At 36.1% G+C, this 18,055-nt stretch overlaps 1 protein-coding gene across 3 annotated transcripts; it reads left to right on the forward strand.

Moving 5' to 3' along the window:
- Positions 1 to 793: 793 nt before the first annotated feature.
- Positions 794 to 14,733, forward strand: LOC137244047 (uncharacterized). 3 transcript variants are annotated; one of them, XM_067772513.1, is made up of 6 exons: positions 800 to 1,108; positions 10,855 to 10,887; positions 11,373 to 11,542; positions 13,938 to 14,091; positions 14,155 to 14,260; positions 14,321 to 14,733. In XM_067772513.1, the coding sequence occupies exons 1-6, from the start codon at positions 943 to 945 to the stop codon at positions 14,331 to 14,333; spliced, it is 642 nt and encodes a 213-aa protein (XP_067628614.1). In that variant the 5' UTR covers positions 800 to 942; the 3' UTR covers positions 14,334 to 14,733. The 3 variants fall into 3 exon arrangements, with proteins under 3 accessions (XP_067628615.1, XP_067628614.1, XP_067628613.1); XM_067772512.1 differs by lacking the exon at positions 14,321 to 14,733 and having other exon boundaries at positions 14,155 to 14,301; XM_067772514.1 differs by lacking the exons at positions 10,855 to 10,887; positions 14,321 to 14,733 and having other exon boundaries at positions 794 to 1,108; positions 14,155 to 14,301.
- The last annotated feature ends 3,322 nt before the right edge of the window (positions 14,734 to 18,055 follow it).

An 18,055-nucleotide genomic window follows, 5' to 3' on the forward strand; every position in this document is an offset into this window, starting at 1 on the left:
TCATCAGTTGCAAGCCCTGTCGAATTTTTTAGAGGCGCACCTGCATTTGAAATACATACATTTAGCTCTATTAATGACAAAAATCTTTCACTACGTGTTTAATAACAGATGGAAATATCTAGTAATTATTATTATAATTACCAAACATGAGTTTTTTCATAAGCCGGTTGTTTCATCAACAATTAACGACAATGTCTTTGCTAACAATTAATTAATTTTTAATGCCTCGCCTAAATTACTTCCTAGGTGAAATGTCAATGTTCTCGTACATTTTTATTGACTGAGCAATTTTTTGTGGTGAGAAATATCATTTCAGTAAACTCAAAATTATATGTCGGTTAACGAATGTGCTGCAAATTTTTTGGGCAATATTGTGAATTTTTACCTGAGTGAAAAAGGAAGAAAACACCAAAATCGTGGCTTAAAAGGACCAAAGTTGAAAAAATCGACCAGCGGACCAAATTGGGTTGGAAGGGACCATTTTTGGTCCAAATGGAGGAAAAGTGGCAACCATGGTAGTACTCTATAGAGTACATATACCAATACCACACACTACGAGTCATGGCGAAACGATACAAGGTGGCAGCATGGTTACATACCTACAAACATATATAAAAATTCTATGTACTTTGTTTTTGTAAATTCGTTGGACAAATGTCAAAATCGTACTGCGCCGAAAGTTGATGTATCAAATCAAATAAAAAAAGTTTACAATCAGCTGTCCCATGCTGCCACTTGTATCGTTCCGACATGCTACGAGTATGCACACACTCTCTAGTAGTCCATAGTAAATATGTATACCATACTCTTCTACTGCCTATTGGTAGTTTTATTGTTTCCTTTGTGTACTTTCCAGTTATTTTGTGCACAGCGTAGTAGTGAGTTGATGTTTTCATTGGCAAAGAATATACATAAATATTTAAATAAAGAAATAACTGTAAAATGATAAGTAAAAGGCGTTTGATTCATATTAACTCTGTGAAAATGAATAATTTTATAGCCCAGTTCAGAAGCTTACAGCAAGAAGTTAGTGGAACTAATCCCGAACACTGTAAATCGAGCGAAGCAATTTTAGTTTATTTGGCTCAGCAATTCGACGAGTTGAAAAGTGAGTATGCTCACAAATGTACACAAATGTGTGCTAACATACAGTGAATCAATAAAGTTTTGGTACCGCAAAATCAGTTTTGTTACCGTGCCAGTCAGTGTGACCCTGTTAGGATTGTCGTGGCTGCTTTAGCTTTTTTATCGTCCACCTTACTCGCAAACTAAACAAACATTATAGGTCCGACACATAAGCAGTTTTTCATATAGATGAGTTTAACACATGCTTATGCATTATGAGGGGAAGATTTTAGAATAGCACCCCCCGAGTTCGGGGTAAAACTTGGTATCAAATGAAAGAGGGAGTTCTCCCGATCACAAATATATATAATTTAAAGTGCGCAAACTTATAATTTAAAAGTTATTTGTTGTTAAAGTTTGCAAATTTAGCAAATTTCTATAGCACTTTAAATTACAATTTACATATCTTTCAAAACCATAATCCACATATCTATATAAATTGGCAGCCATAAACTTAAATTGCATTTTTGTATATTTCACATTTCATTTTTGCATTGTTTTACTTATTATAAATGTTTTTATTAAATCAATCGCGCTTTTGTAGCAACATGCACATTTATATATATATATATATATATTTTATTGATGACATTACAAAGCTGTGCTGCCACATAAAAAAAAAAAAAAAAACAAATATAAATATTACCTTACCACCTTTCAGTTAATAAAGAAAAAGGAAAATATATATTTTTACTACTCATTTAGAGAAGTTGAAACACCTTTCCGCGTAGGCGGCCTTCGGCCGCGCTTATAAAAAATAACCCTGGGCTACGCCATGCCAAGTCCGGATGTGTGGTATAACCATGGCTACCGCCACGGTGATGTCCTTCTGCGTAGTACAACCTTTTGCGCAGAAGGGTTATACCACACACCCGGACTTGGCATGGCGTAGCCCAGGGTTATTTTTTATAAGCGCGACCAAAGGCCGCCTATGCAGAAAGGTGTTCTACGTAGAATTAATAACAATAAACATAAGAGTTATAAGGTAATATCAGATCGTTCACGAATGCAAAAAAGAGCTTTTTCAAATTTTTGGTAAATAAAGACTAGAAAAGTTAAAGATATACCCTACAAGAATACTGACTATCATCTGATTGTCAGCAATGTCAACCTAACGATCAGCGCCTCATACAAACTTTCTATCACGAACTTAAGGGGACTTGCGCAAATGTGATGTAAACAACTGTGTACGTGTGAGTTTTTGTCTCCTTCTTATACACCAACATGACCTCCTGATTGAGTATATAGCCGAACTGCTCACTCTCATTCCTTTTCCTGGATCATTGATGACACTGTAACTATCAAAAAGTGTCATAAATGATAGTTTACTGTAGATATCAGGCTTGACTGTTATACTATCATAAATGACCATTGTTATATTCCGCCAAAAATGAAACAATGATTTTTGCTTTTTATTTACTTTATTTCATTACGTTTTTAATTTTGTACGTGATAAAAGCATACGTGTTTTTTATTTGTTTAAAATAAATAGTTTTATAAGAATTCGAGTTGAGAATGTTCAATTTAAATTCAGAAAATAACAAAACAACAGAAGAACGCTTTCCTCATGCGGAAACACATTTAAAAATGAATCACCACTAACCACTATTATTTTTCGCGTATCAATTTTTTGAGTGCACCCCATACATTCTGACAGCTATTGGTATTTTTTAAAATTAATTTCGATTTTTTTTTCTTTTAGCATGGAGCTTTGAAATGCTCCCTTTTTCATTTTTTAAACTTATTTTTTATATGGTTTTCGTCGGTTGCAAATGGCGGAATTTAAAAAATAACAAAACAACCGTGATAATAATTTGATTGTCATATGACAGTCAGTAGTGACAACATGATTAAATCGCATAAACTGTTCTCGCATACATAAAATTCCGTTGAGAATTATTTATCTGTCTCACATGCATAATGGTATCTGCTATATGTTCTTTTGTTCTGTACCAGGTGTCCGAAGCTTTCCCAGTTTGAGTCCTTTTTCATGATTATAGGCTGTCGTTGGGAACATGCGGACATGCGTGAGCGAACAAAAGAACATACATAAATTTGAGTATCAATGTTTACATCATCGCAGGATCAGTATTGTCAATTACAAGTGTGAGTGTATTAGTAAAACTATCAGCGTTTCTTGTAGGGTATATACATCAGATGATGGGTATTTTTATAAGTTATTTTTCGATTCTGCACTTGTACCGTTTTTTAGATGTGGCAGCACAGATTTGTAATGTCATAAAATATATACATGTATACACATATAAAAGTTGTATAGAAATTTGCAAACTTTAACAACAAATAACTTTTAAATTATAAGTTTGCGCACTTTAAGATATATATTTGTGATCGGGAGAACTCCCTCTTTCATTTGATACCAAGTTAAACCCCGAAATCGGGGGGTGCTAAACTAAATCGCTGCCGCACACTTTGCTAGTGAAATTATTTTTCCCACTGGTTGACATTTTTCGCAATCAAAAACTGCAATATAACAATCGAATACGACACCAAATATGTCAGCAAGTATTTTTATTGTATAGGGAGAATGTTTACAACAGTGCTTCGCGAAATTTTATATGTGAATGGGCAAGGCGTAATAAACTTCAATTGCCCAGTCTGAAGTTCCTTCATATTTAAAAACGTAACATCTTGGTTGATTGTGGCGATGCTATTTGAATGCATAAGCTTGTGCTAAACGCATCTATATGAAAAATGTCATTGTGTCAGCGCCTTTAAGTAATAGGCGAATGTATGCTTCAACAACTAACCCGAGTTTGGGGAAATTCTGAACATGCAGTTTTTGCGAATTCACCTACAGCGTGAAATGCCATGGCGGAACCATACAAGATGGCAGCACGGCGACATACGTACAACATAAATACAAATTCCATGTACATACTTTGTTTTTGTAAATCGATTGACTAATGTCAAAATCGTACTGCGCCGGATGTTGAAGATGCAAATCATATTAAAAAAGTACAAAGCAGTTGATTTCCGGCTGCCATCCGTTTCTTGTTCCGCCATGGCAAATACAAACATGAGCAGATTCGTAAGTTTTATTACTGTTATACATTTTTTTTAAACAAATCGCTTGATTATGTATTGAGGCTTAAGTTGAAAATTTTTTCTTTTTAAGGTCTTGTTGGTTCCATGGCGGAACGATACAAGGTGGCAGCATGGAACAGCTGATTATAAACTTTTTTATTTGATTTGATACATCAACTTCCGGCGCAGTACGATTTTGACTTTTGTCCATCGAATTTACAAAAACAAAGTACATGGGATTGTTATTTATGTTTGTAGGTATGTCACCATGCTGCCACCTTGTATCGTTCCGCCATGGTTGGTTCTAACATGTTTTTATATTATGTGACTAGATTTATATAAAATAATGAAGTGTAAACAAAACAAGTAAGGAAGGCTAAGTTCGGGTGTAACCGAACATTACATACTCAGCTGCCAAATTACAGCTTGCAAAACTTTTAAATTACCTTATTTTAAAAGTTTTACTACTGCGTCATTAGGTCAACCCACTTACCAAGTTTCATCGCTTTATCCGTCTTTGGTATTGAATTATCGCACTTTTTCGGTTCTTCGAAAATTTTCGATATCGAAAAAGTGGTTATAGGTAGTCCGATTTCGTTCATTTTAAATTGCGATCTGAGATGAGTGCCCAGGAACTTACATACCAAATTTCAAAAATATACCTCAAAATTTAGTCAAATTATCGTGTTTACGGACAGACGGACTGACGGGCATGGCCAAATGAATTTCTTTTTCGGCCAGATCAGTTTGATATATAGAAATCTATATCTATCTCGGTTATTTTATGCCGTTACGGGGTACCGTTATGCGAACAAAATTAATATATTTTTTGTGAGCTCTGCTCAGCTGAGTATAAAAATAATATAAACAAAAGAAAATTACGAAAAATAAAAAAAAATAAATAAAATAATCTAAAATAAAATAAAGTGAAATGAAATAAAGTAAATTCATTTATTTAATAATATATGAAAAATTAAAACATCGTGACATCAGGGCGGTGAATCCGACAGCTGTTTCGATTACATCCTTGTAAATCTCTTGAAAGCCTTTCGAAATCCGCGCTCAATTAATACAAATTAAATTAAATTTTAATCGACTGGTAATCCGTTTGCTATCGAAAAGTTTTGAATCTATCATTGAAAAATTATTGATAAGTTATCAATATGTTTTCGATTTAATATCGGATTATTACCAACTTTTTATCAGAGTCTTTTGAAAAGTTATCGATTTGTTATCAAAAATTTACCGAAAAATTATCGATATGTTATCAAAAGGATATAAGTTTGTGTTCGAAAGCTTAAGATTTCCCAATTTGTTACCGGCAAGTTATCGAAAAATACCAATTTTGCTAAAAAAACTTATCGGATTCTTATCGATTTTAACGACGACTCATCGGTTTGTTAATAAACAGATATCTAGAAGGCTTCAATATAAAAACGATGACATATATGTTACCCTCCGATAACAAATCGAAAACTCGACGATAACAATTCGCTATCCATAATAAACCGATAATAAAACAATAACATGTCGGTATCGTTTGTTACCGATAAGAAGTTGCGAAGCTATTCTCGAAAACCTCCAAACTACATTTACCCTCTGTTGTGGTGTAACTTACACCCCTGGGCGGGCTCTATTTACATTGAAAACATTAGCTTCCTAGATGTATGCCAGTATGTTAACACATCGAACTTCACGATTACTTAGTACTCACGTTTTTTTCATGTTCATTTGTTTTTAATTAAACGGTTTTATTTAGCTTGACTTGACAGGCTGGTTGGTTGGATGGCTGGCTGGTTGGCTGGCTGGCACGAATTTTGTAATTGAAATTTAAGTAACTTCCCGATAAGCTACAAGGTTGAAACTTGGAATATAATTCAGAACCCGATGACAATGAAATAATAAGAAAAAAATCGCTCCTGTAATGCTAAGCATTGATAGTCTGCATACCGCCTCTAATTTTTTGAGGTAGGTTGCTTTTTGTGTGGCTTTCCACCAAACAAGGACTCCATAGTATAGGATAGGGCTTACAATCGCTGTAAAAACCCAATGAGAAAGAGAGGGCGATGCGCCCCACGTACACCCCAGCATTCTTTTATATGCATAAAGTGCCCTTGAAGCCTTCTTCACCCTCTCTTCCACGTTGAGCTTCTATGACAGCTTACTGTCTAGGATGATTCCTAGATACTTTGTGCAAGGTTTCTCCTGTAGGGTCACCGCTCCTAACTTAGGCCTGATCCAATTTGGGACCTTGTACCTCTTTGTAAACAAGACCATATCCGTCTTATCCGCGTTGACTTTCAACCCGACATTTGATGCCCAGGTATGAATATCCCGAAGCGCCCGATCCATCAAAGAGCTAATCGTTGGAAGGCACTTTCCACTTATGACAATTGCAACGTCATCTGCTTAAGCCGTAAGTTTTACGGGTCCTTCCAGTTGTTTGATGACCAGCGTCCACCGCAGAGGTGATAGCACCCCTCCCTGCGGCGTTCCCCTGTCCACTGATTTCGTGGCCTTGTACAATCCCCATTGTGATGTGATCTTCCTGCAATTTAACATGCAGCCGATCCATCTGGTTAAGGCTGGATGTACTTTAATTTAATTAAGACCATCCATAATCGCCCATTTGGAGACATTATTGAAAGCCCCGGCAATGTCTAAGGAGACTTCTAGAGCATATTCCTTATATTCCAGGGCTTTCTCTACGCTTATTACCACCCTATGCAATGCGGTGCCTACCGACTTGCCTTTGGTGTACGCATGTTGTGTTGTGGAGAGCAGCTTTTCATCCACGTTGGACTTTATGTACACATCTATCAGCTTCTCAACGGTTTTGAGCAGAAATGATGTTAAGCTAATGGGTCTACAATCTTTGGGATACACGTGACCGATCTTTCCCGCCTTTGGTAGGAAAGCTACACGAGCAGTTCTCCAAGAGTGCGGTACATTATTCAGCCTTATGCACCCATCGAATATTATTTTAAGCCATTCCACGACCGCCCTACTTGAAACTTGTAGCATGGTCGTGAATATACCATCTGGGCCCGGCGATTTAAACTTAGAAAACGTCTTCATTGCCCAATCGATCTTGGTATCGGTCACCAAGCCCGGCACTACCCGCTCCGTGATCGAAGTGTGAGTGCTTTCTGCTGGCTCTTCTAAACCATTTCCCGATGGGAAATGTGTATCGAGAAGCACCTCAAGGGATTCCTCACTATTACGTGACCATTCCCCGTTCTCCTTCATTATTAGTCCCTGGACTATATTTCCCCTTTCTAGGACTTTTCTCAACTGTGCTGTTTCGCTGGAGCACTCTATGTCCCTACAGAAACTTTTCCATGAGATTCTCTTCGCCCTGGAAATTTCACGCTTGTAGATCCTCAGTAGAGTCCTGTACTCGTCCCGGCACGCTTCGCTTTCCGCGGTCTTTGCTAGCTTAAACATTTCTTTTACCTGTCTTCTTCGAAGATTCAACTCATTGCTCCACCATGGCAGCTTTGCTTTTCCTCTTGCTTTTTCCTAGAGATTCGCCTCTCTCGTTCGTATCTGCTCCTCCCCACGTATTGTGGTGCGCATTTGCATCTGCGCCTATGACTAACCGCCCTTTTCACCCTTCGTCCTGTACCAGCCTCTTGCACTCCATCTGTGGAACCTCCGCAGCATGGGCCATGTAGCAGGATGCCAGTATAAGTGCCTGCTTATTCCTTTGCTCAACGGCCACCACTACGAGGTCCTCAGTGGTGGACCGCAAATTATCTGGGTGGTCGGCAGGCATCGGTGCAATTCAGAAAGGAAACATCAAAACCAAGGAGAATTAAACAAGGGATGCCACAGGGTGGTGTCCTATCCCCACTTTTGTTTAATTTCTACATATCTAAGCTACCTTCACCACCGGAAGGAGTCACAATTGTTTCCTACGCCGATGACTGCACAATAATGGCCACAGGCCCAGGCCCAGAGATCGATGAGCTATGCAATAAAATAAACGGCTATCTCCCTGATCTCTCCAGTTTTTTCGCCTCGCGAAACCTGGCATTGTCACCGACTAAATCTTCCGCGACCTTATTTATAACATGGACGCCCCAAATGTCGACCATATTGAACATCCACGTCGATGGAACTACGCTACCGACTGTCCTACACCCCAAAATCTTGGGTGTGACGTTTGATCAGGATCTACATTTTGGTGCGCACGCAACGGCAATTGTTCCGAGAATTCAGAGCCGTAATAAAATCCTCAAATCCCTTGCTGGCAGTACCTGGGGAAAAGATAAAGAAACGCTCATGACCACATACAAAGCAATTAGCCAGCCGATTACGTGCTACGCGTCACCCATATGGTCGCCAAGCCTAAAAACTACCCACTGGAAGAAACTACAGGCCTGCCAAAATACTGCTCTCAGAATCGCCACGGGCTGTCTTCTTATGTCCCCAGAACACCATCTGCATAATGAGGCGAGAATACTCCCCATCAGGGAGAGAAATGAGATGCTGACCAAACAGTTTCTGTTGAATACCCAGAAACCTGGGCATCCCAACAGACATCTGATTGACGAACCAGCACCGCCTAGGGGCCTAAGGAGTCTTCTCCTTAAGCATTTTGAGGAAATACGGCACCTGAGAACCCAGCCGTATGAAGCGAAAAAACACAAGCAGGTCCTTGGTGAACTCCATAGACAGGCGTCGGATCTTTATGTCGGGAATTGCCCGGTGAATCCAGTACTTGAAGAAAAATATCCAGAACTCGCGGAAGAGGAACGCATACTCCCCAGGGAAACGCGTGTCACTCTTGCTCAACTTCGTTCTGGATACTGTAACAGGTTAAACTCTTACCTTTCCAGAATCAACCCCGACATACAATATGTATGCCCCGCTTGCAATGTGTCCCCACATGACACCAACCATCTCTTTAATTGTAATATGGAACCAACGCCTATAACACCCCTTTCCTTATGGTCCACCCCTGTTGAAACGGCAAGTTTCCTTGGACTCCCGTTAGAGGATATTGATGACAATTTGTGATCGGTCGCGGCTATTAGGTGGGGCGAGCATTGCTACAACAACAACAACAACAGGTCCTCAGTAGTGTAATTAGGCAGCATATATGAATACAGCTGTTTCCTTACCATTACTACAGCTCGCACCCGTCCTTCCGTTTGCGCATAGTAAACGCCAAATCCGCGCGCGCTAATATGGAACACATAATACATACAAGAATAGAAAGCGACCTATGAAAAAAATCGCCGCTAGGTGGCGCAAGGATCGAGATATTCAGGTAGGTCCTTGATACTAGTCATCACACTCTTCATCAATCTAGGGCGTTGATCAGACAATTAAATAAGAGCGTTAGACGCGTCAAATTTCTATTGATAGTCATATATAAGACCAACTGAACCCTAATCAGGTTATGCTACGTCTCACATTTTTAGAAATTTCTCGTGCCCAACGCTTTTATTTAATTGTCTGATCAACGCCCTAGATTGGTGAGGAGTGTGATGACTAGTACCAAGGACCTACCTAATTATTTTCTAGCTTTTAGTATTATTATTACTTATGTAAGTATTGTTTTCAATCAACCGTTTAACTTAAAATTTTTTTTTTTAATTATTTTATTTGAAAAATTTCTACGGAGTTATTTTGAAATGTCTGGGATTATCAACTTTTAAACAAAATATATCGAATCCTAAAATAGGTGTTTGCTTAAACAAATTTTTAAATAGAAAATTTTGAAAAAAGTTCGGAGCATCCCCCTAAAAATTAGTTGTATATATTTTAAATGAAAAAACTTACCATACCTATATACACGTAAATATTAAGAACAGAATTAATACAAATAAAATTACCTATCGAATGATATACGAGTGAAGTTCCTGGCATAAATGGTTTCGCTTTTACTGACGAAACACTAAACATTTTTCTGAAAAATCGCTGTTTTTCCTAACTTTGACCTCAATGAGGCACGTGTTAACATTAACGGGTTGGCCTGAAACTTTGCCATAATCATTTTCTGATCTATTGTCATATTTTAGGAGGGTGCCCCGAAGGATAGAACAAAAATTTTAATTCACCATATACCTTGTAGGATAGGTACCTTGTTTTATTTTGCTTCACTGCAGATACCTAATTATATCAAATTTTTAATAATTTATTTAATAATTTGGGAAATATTTAAACAACGTGACATGAGGACGGACAAGGAGACAGCTGTTTCCATTATGCCTTGTAAATCGAAACATCGGTATAATCGCAACATCGCCTTGTCCGTCCTGATGTCACGTTGTTTAAAATTTTCCCAAATTTTTAAATAAATTATTAAAAATTGCTTCAAATAGTAAATGTTTTCATACATTTAAAGCAATGAGGACAACCCCGCCCCCCCCCCCCCCCCCGCTTAATTCATACAAATAACAAATTTTATTGACAATATGCAACGACATAGTATTCTTCATGGCGGAACGATACAAAGTGGCAGCATGGTTACATACCTACAAACATATATAAAAATTCTATGTACTTTGTTTTTGTAAATTCCATGGACAAATGTCAAAATCGTATTGCGCCGGAAGTTGATGTATGAAATCAAATAAAAAAAAGTTTATAAACAGCTGTCCCATGCTGCCACCTTGTATCGTTCCGCCATGGTATACTTTTTCACATAAAATATAATCCATTTATTTTCAGGAACCTTCCAAAGAGAAAACGCCACTTTACGCGGTAATTACATTGGCGCATAGTCATAGTCAAAATAAAATGGGTTTTAAATTTAGTTGGAGCTTTTTGACATCATTTTCAATGAGCCTATCTGCCAAAAAAGCTGCAACTAAATTTAAAACCTATTTTACTTTGACTATGACTATGCGCCATTACTTCCAGAGATGTATGTCTGACGTTCTGCGAAATAAGGCCCCTATCGGGAATGCTGTTGATTTTACACATCGAGCAGGTATTATGGCATGCGCTAGCTTTCGGATGATCGCCTGTATACGGCGCAATTACTGTCGAATTTGATCGTGCAAAACTCAAAAAGTTATAAACATATCGATTTCCGCGTTTTACCATTTTCGAGAACGAACTTTGATTTGTAATAAATTGGTTAAAAAAATTGACATTTTGTGATTAAAGGGTCTTTTCTGGCGTAGCGTCAAATATGTATATATATGTAGGTAAGTATGTGAAAATAATGTTTTTTTCTCTTACAGGACAGGTTAATGCTTTAGTAAAGGAGCTCGCCGAGCAAAAAGTTGTTATTGACCGATTCATGCACACGGATACAGCAGAAGTCACAGTTAGCCACGACTTCCCAATTGAAACGGAAGAAGATCTTGCCAATCTAAATAAAACAATAAATAATTCCAATAGAGATGACTATGTAAGCTAATAGTTTTTTTTCTTTAGAGCCGTCACACGGTGGGGTATTTGATCAATCTAGCTGGCCAAAATTAAAACAGCAGTTACTTCCGTTCAAAAAGTTATGAAAGGAAATATTTGACAGTAAATTGTGTTCTATGCAGAATTACTATGGATCGGGCCCCCTGTTTCGGTTGGAACCGGGTTCATTTTTTTTGGCATTACATGAGATATGTCAATATGGATATCAAACGAAAAGTGTTTTACTCCGCATATCTATTGCCATTTTTAAGAAGGGTTGCCACTTAGGGTTGCCACCTCACCTTTTTCATATTTCTTTGTATAACCCCTACCATCTTGGAAACGGCTTAACCGATTTTAATCAAATTTGGTACACCCATGTAGTATTGTATTTTAAGAATTTCCACCTAGGTGTTCCCACTGAGGATGCTTTCACAAGGTTGCCACCTTTTGCCAATAAAGGTATCAGTCTCTTGCAAAATTGATCACCACTCAAAAAATCGCGAATATGCGCAGCCGTTTTTGTTATTAAACTTTAAAACAAACACAACCTTATGTATTGCCAAAAAATTACTGACATGATATGCCATGAAAAAAAAAGATATATCTAATTGTTTGCAAGGCTTTTAAAAAATTTATTATTGAAAAGTAGTAGTATTACAAGTAGAATAACGCAGTTAATAGAATAAGAAACACATTTTCCTATCCTAAAAGAAAATGTAACTAGATTTGATTAAGGCTAAACGAGCGAACAAGTATTTAGGTTAGAAGGGTATATTGCTTTTTAGTCCAATACATCGAACTGCACACAATTTTTATACAACTTTAGATGCGCGCGGTTAGCTCCGTTGACGTTGCAGATAGGTTTTGGTGTATGTATACTATTGAGTGGATATCTGGGAACGCGAGGGAGTATATTTAAAAAAAAAAATTGGAATATTTTGAAAAATCGACTTTTGTCCAGGTAGATTGATCAAATACTCTACCGTGCGTCACCCGATACTTTGGCAACAACAAATTAACCAAATCATGCCAAATGTTTTCTCAAGGAAGTTTTAGCAAGTTTTGGTTAACTGCATCCTATATACATATTTACGCGGAGTAGTCAATTTGCGTAATTGCAATCTTTGGAAAAAAAATTAATTAATTAATTATAGAAGACATTTTTATAAATGTAACTGACAAAGAAAAAAAAAACAGCGACTACTTGAGAAAACATCAAGTAATTTGCCAAAGTATTAAGTGACAGCTCTTAAGAATCCAGTTTATATTCAAAATAAAGTGGGTTGTAGTCTGAGTTGCAGCCCTTTCTGGCGGCATTGTTTTTGTTTGAAATTCCTAATAGGGGATTTAAAATGAAATACTAGGACAAATAATAAAAACTAACTTCAATACTGTCGTGCATAGCAAAAAAGCGTAAAAGTGTAAAAAGTGAAATCAGAGGTATGAGGTACGAGTTTTGCGTTTGTTTAAACTAAATAAATAGATTTACTTGCTATGCAAGACAATTAATGAATACTGAACTACTAAACGATTTTATGAAGGGCCATTACCTTTATTACATAGTTCTTTTGGGAGCATGAAATAAGACGCAAACTGCCTCATTACTCAAAAGCAGTAAAATGAAATTTTCCGCTTTTTTTTTTTGTTTTTTTTTTTTTCATAGAATAAAAAAAAATAAATAAATGTAAGGCGCGATAACTTCCGAAGAGATCTAAGGCCGAGCTTCTCTTCCAATTTGCGTCGTGCTCCTCTTGATTTTCCCTACAAATTGGTCGGACGGGACCTACATGTTTTATGCCAACTCCGAACGGCATCTGCAAGGTACCCCGCTTAGAAAAAATTCTTCTAATTGAAAAACCTTATTTCTAAATCTTTGATGTTGCTTTGTCCGGGTGTGAACCCAGGGCATACGGTGTGGTAGGCGGAGCACGCTACCATCACACCACGGCGGCCGCCACCATAGAATAATTTCACTTAAACTGCTTTTATGCTCTAAAATCGTTCTAACAGTACAATTGTATTACAATGTTATTTTAATGTTTAAGTAATATTTATTTAATACTGTTTTCTTGCATTGGAAAATTGATTTACTACTTTTCTGGTTTGAAATTTTAAGATACTCGAAACATAAAACAAATTTTAAACCTTTTTTTATCTTTTCATTTCAGTTTTTAACGATTATTTTTTTAGTTAATGAGTATCTTGAAGGTTAGTAGAAATTTATTGGCATCAAAATTCCTAAAAGGCAGTATGTGAACTTAGTCCGCTACACTTCAAGTTTTCGGTTTCATTCATTAAAATTAAGTTTCAAAAGCTCCGATTTGTGACTACGTTCTGACTCTTAATTATTTTTGTGGACTTCTAGAAATATATTTTGTTCCTTAATTTTGTAGATTAAAACAATGAACATCATTTTACAACCAGAAGGTATTCTTAAATCCATGAAATGTATCCTGGCGGATCAACTAATTATGGATTTCAATGTGGAAGGAGTTCACGGGAAAAAATCACTAAAACAATACGGGAATTTCTATAGAGCTTTGCTGAGTAAGTACTTGGAAGCATACAAATTTCTATTATGTTCTGACCGTTTTTATTTAATAATTTCAGGAGCAATTCCGATTTCCGAAACCTCCGTACCTGCCGAAAATCAGTTACGAGATGCTATTAAATTGCAAAAGAATAGAGTTTTTAGAAATGCTTGCACGAAAAGAAAGTATAAAGAAACGTTATAATATAAAATTTGTTTAATTTTCAGGCTGTCTCTTTTCGTCAGACGAATTTTTTGATTTCGAGCTTTGCATCCCAAGACGACAATGACTGAATGGCTTTTAGGCTTCATCAATATACCTCCTTCGATATGGGCCCCATACTAAAGTGAACAAATTCTCAAAATCATAATTACCATCATTTACATATTTATATGCATTTATATTTACATGTATATTTAAGCGTATACATGCATACATGTATATTAAGCTGGGTCGATTTATTAACCTATATCGCGCCATCGATTTTGGGCTCAGGAAAAAAATTTCCACTAAGCACACCCAAAAAAATTATTTTCCAGCCTGCAAAATTTTAATTTTTTGACTTTTTTTCTTTGATTTTTAAGGTTTTTTCATGACCTACTTAAAAAAATTTCATTTTATTTTAAAATTGTCATCCGACTCAAAATTGTCCGCTAAAAACTTTGGCGATAACAGTTTTTTGAAAAAAAAAAAAATAAAAAATATTTTTTGGGTTTTGAGGAGTGTTTTGGTTAAAAAATTTATTTTTTCGCCATTTTTTTTTAAGAGTTTCTTCAGAAACGTGTAAAAGTGTTGCCGATGTGTTGCGAATTTGTCTCATAGCTCCTATCCCACTTAAAATTATGCGATAAAAACGTTGGCATTAACAGTTTTAAAAAAGGCTCCAAATCATTTTTTATGTATATGTTTCCGTTAGACCCACCAATAAGTATACCAAAATAATCAGGGGACGAGCTAAGTTGATTTAGCCATGTCCGTCCGTCTGTCCGTTTGTTTGAACGCAAACTAGGCCCTCAGTTTTTGATATATCTTGATGAAATTTGGTAAGCAGGCATATTTTGATGGGGTATTTGACATTCGTCGGAATCGACCGGATCGGACCACTATAGCATATACCTCCCATACAATCGATTGTTCAAGAAGGGGGTTTGCGCCATTTCTGCCTCATTTTAACAGCTAGCAACATCAACTTTACCACAAGGTTACGTATTGGGCATAGATTGTTGTCTGAAAAAATTATTAAGATCGGACTAAAAATAGATTTCGACAAAAATGATGAAAAACCTCTTACCTGAACAGTCGGTTGTATGGGATATATATTATAAATATGTCCGATCTTGATGATTTTTTCAGACAACAATCTACAATACGTAAGCTTGTGGTAAAATTTGATGTTGCTAGCTGTTAAAATGAGGCAGAAATGGCGAAAACCCTCTTATTTAACAATCGATTGTATGGGAGGTATATGCTATAGTGGTCCGATCCGGTCGATTCCTACAAATGTCAAATCCCCCATCAAAATATGCCTGCTTACCAAATTTCATCAAGATATCTTAAAAATTGAGGGACTAGTTTGCGTTCAAACAAACGGACAGACGGACATGGCTAAATCAACTTAGCTCTGTAATAAATTTACCGTATATTAATACAAAAGAGATTTTGTGGGCGCTTATGTTCAGCGCTAAAATCAGATTATTCCTTTTATTGATAAAATACATTCCTATTTATACAAAAGTTCTTAACCTATACATATATACATTAGGCCAGGTCGATTTGTGGAGAGGCAAAAAAATCGCCCATTGCTCTGTGAAAATCGTATTCTAGGGATCAAAATAAGAAACTTTGCCGAAGGAACCACACCTCTAAAACGAATTGTGATGTCCCCCCCCCCGTAGGGGCAAACTTTGAAAAATCCCACTTTTAAATGCCTATGTTTTTTCTTTTTGGAGTTTATTTTTCTTTAGAAATTTATTTAGTCAGAACATATGTAAATGAAAAAATTAATTTAACTTAGTAATAGAAAAGAAATTTAAAAAAATATTAGAAATTAGCGTTTTTACAACCCCCTTTTAAAACCAAGGCATCACTGTGATGCATTTGCATGTCGTAAATATAGTTGTGTGGTTTTTTATTCAACCGTTTTAAAAAATGAAGGTATCACTGTGACACAATTGCAGATCGTAAAATTGCTTGTGTTGTTTTTTTTAAGCCACCACAAGACACATCAGGTAGAATTGAAATTGCCCCTACCCAAAAGTTCGAATTCGTTTTAGAGGTATGGTTCCTTCGGCAAAGTTTCTTATTTTGATCCCTAGAATACGATTTTCACAGAGCAATGAGGGATTTTTAAATCAACCCGCCCTAATATACATATTTACATGCTAAAGGTGCATGACTCAATAGTGAGGAATGGTTTGTCAGCAAATTATTATATTGACCTACATATTGTCAATATGATTCCCGCTTGAGCAGTTTGGTATGACGCATCAATATATTGGGCGACTTGGGAAATGCGAATGAACTCATGGTGGTTATCTGGGTCAATTAGATATGAACGTTTGTTTGTAAGTATATTTGTAACATTAAGCGTGTCTGAAGTGAGGTGATTTCCACGCAATACTACACCATTGGCCTTTTAAGTGAGCGTATATAATTTTATGCTTAATTATAGACGGTCACTCTAATGTCACTGTGATAAGTGTGCCGTGTTGTTTCATTTTACGTTGAATGACCCAGTCGACTTGCTTGGTGTTACCAAAAAAAAATTTTTTTGAATTCAGTTGTAATTATGTCATAGTGGTAACTTGATATTAAGAGTTTATGTGTTTTCTTTTTTGTTTTTATTCGTTTGTATTTGCTTTACATACAGTGCCCGTTATGCTTACTCTCGCTTCATAATATGCTGATTTTTGCTATTATTATGTGTTTTCGTATATTTACTATGACTACTAATTTTTTTTTTTTTTTTTTTTTTTGGTGCACAGCCGACCCTTAAGAGCGTCGACTCACTTAAAAATCGGCATGTGTTTACATGAGTTAACATTTCTTTATTGTTTTTTTTTTTTGTGCTTATTGTGAGTCACGTGGAATGTTTATTGTTCGTATATTTAGAAATTTTTGATTAACGTATTTTGGTTATTATTGAAGGTTTAAATTAGTTCCTTATCTTTATTGGTTCTATAGCTCATTTAGTAAATTGTGCAAAGCTATTTTCCTATCAAAATATTTCTATGTATATAAGTTAAGTTAAAAAATGTTTTTTCTTATTATTTAACTTACGAGAGGCCTTTCCCTAGTTAGCTAAATCTCCTATTCTACCGAGGGTTAGAGTACAAATATTTTTCCTAACTTTAAAGCATATTTCTAGAGTAAACCGGCTTGACTTATGCTTATTTCTTTGAAATAGTATTTCTAACAAATAATATAGGTAAAAAATGGTTTATATATCCTTGCCTTTTCATTATTATTCTTATTAAACGATTTTTTAAGTTTTTTTTTTGTTTTAAAACGTGCCGAATATGAAATTTGTAACTAACTGCATAGATAATATAGGGGTTGTAGCTGTTGACGAAAGAGCAGGATAGCTATGTATTGGTTGTAGTTCTTATTAATGGGTAAGTGGAAGGTACAGTGGATGCAAAAATTTTTCGTATCTTTGGATTTTCTTTTCATATATTCTAGCAACTTCTTTGGTCTTATTTGTCATGTGATTTCTGACGCGGCCACCAAGACAGAATCGTCATGACTTTTATGAAGAATTATTTTTATTTTTATACCGGGGTTTGTCACATGTACAAGCTCTTGGGTTTGAGCAATTATTTGATCTTAGAGAACGTGGGTACCAATTATTGTCACATTAAATTTGCCTACTCGAGTAAATATTCAATTATTTACCACCAATTTGTCCCTCAGGACAACTGTGTTTGTTTTTTTTTCTTTACAAGTCATAGATTGGCGGCATTTGTACAACATGTCTACAG

Source organism: Eurosta solidaginis, chromosome 3 (genome assembly GCF_040869045.1).
Source record: "Eurosta solidaginis isolate ZX-2024a chromosome 3, ASM4086904v1, whole genome shotgun sequence".
NCBI classification, from domain to species: Eukaryota; Metazoa; Arthropoda; class Insecta; order Diptera; family Tephritidae; genus Eurosta; species Eurosta solidaginis.

Excerpts from the sequence above, each read along its gene's own strand:
- LOC137244047 (XM_067772512.1), top strand. The coding sequence starts at position 943 with ATGATAAGTAAAAGGCGTTTGATTCATATTAACTCTGTGAAAATGAAT. Across the intron at positions 10,888-11,372 it reads AGAAAACGCCACTTTACGCG|GACAGGTTAATGCTTTAGTA; the intron begins GTAATTACATTG and ends TTTCTCTTACAG. Across the intron at positions 14,092-14,154 it reads TTTCTATAGAGCTTTGCTGA|GAGCAATTCCGATTTCCGAA; the intron begins GTAAGTACTTGG and ends TAATAATTTCAG.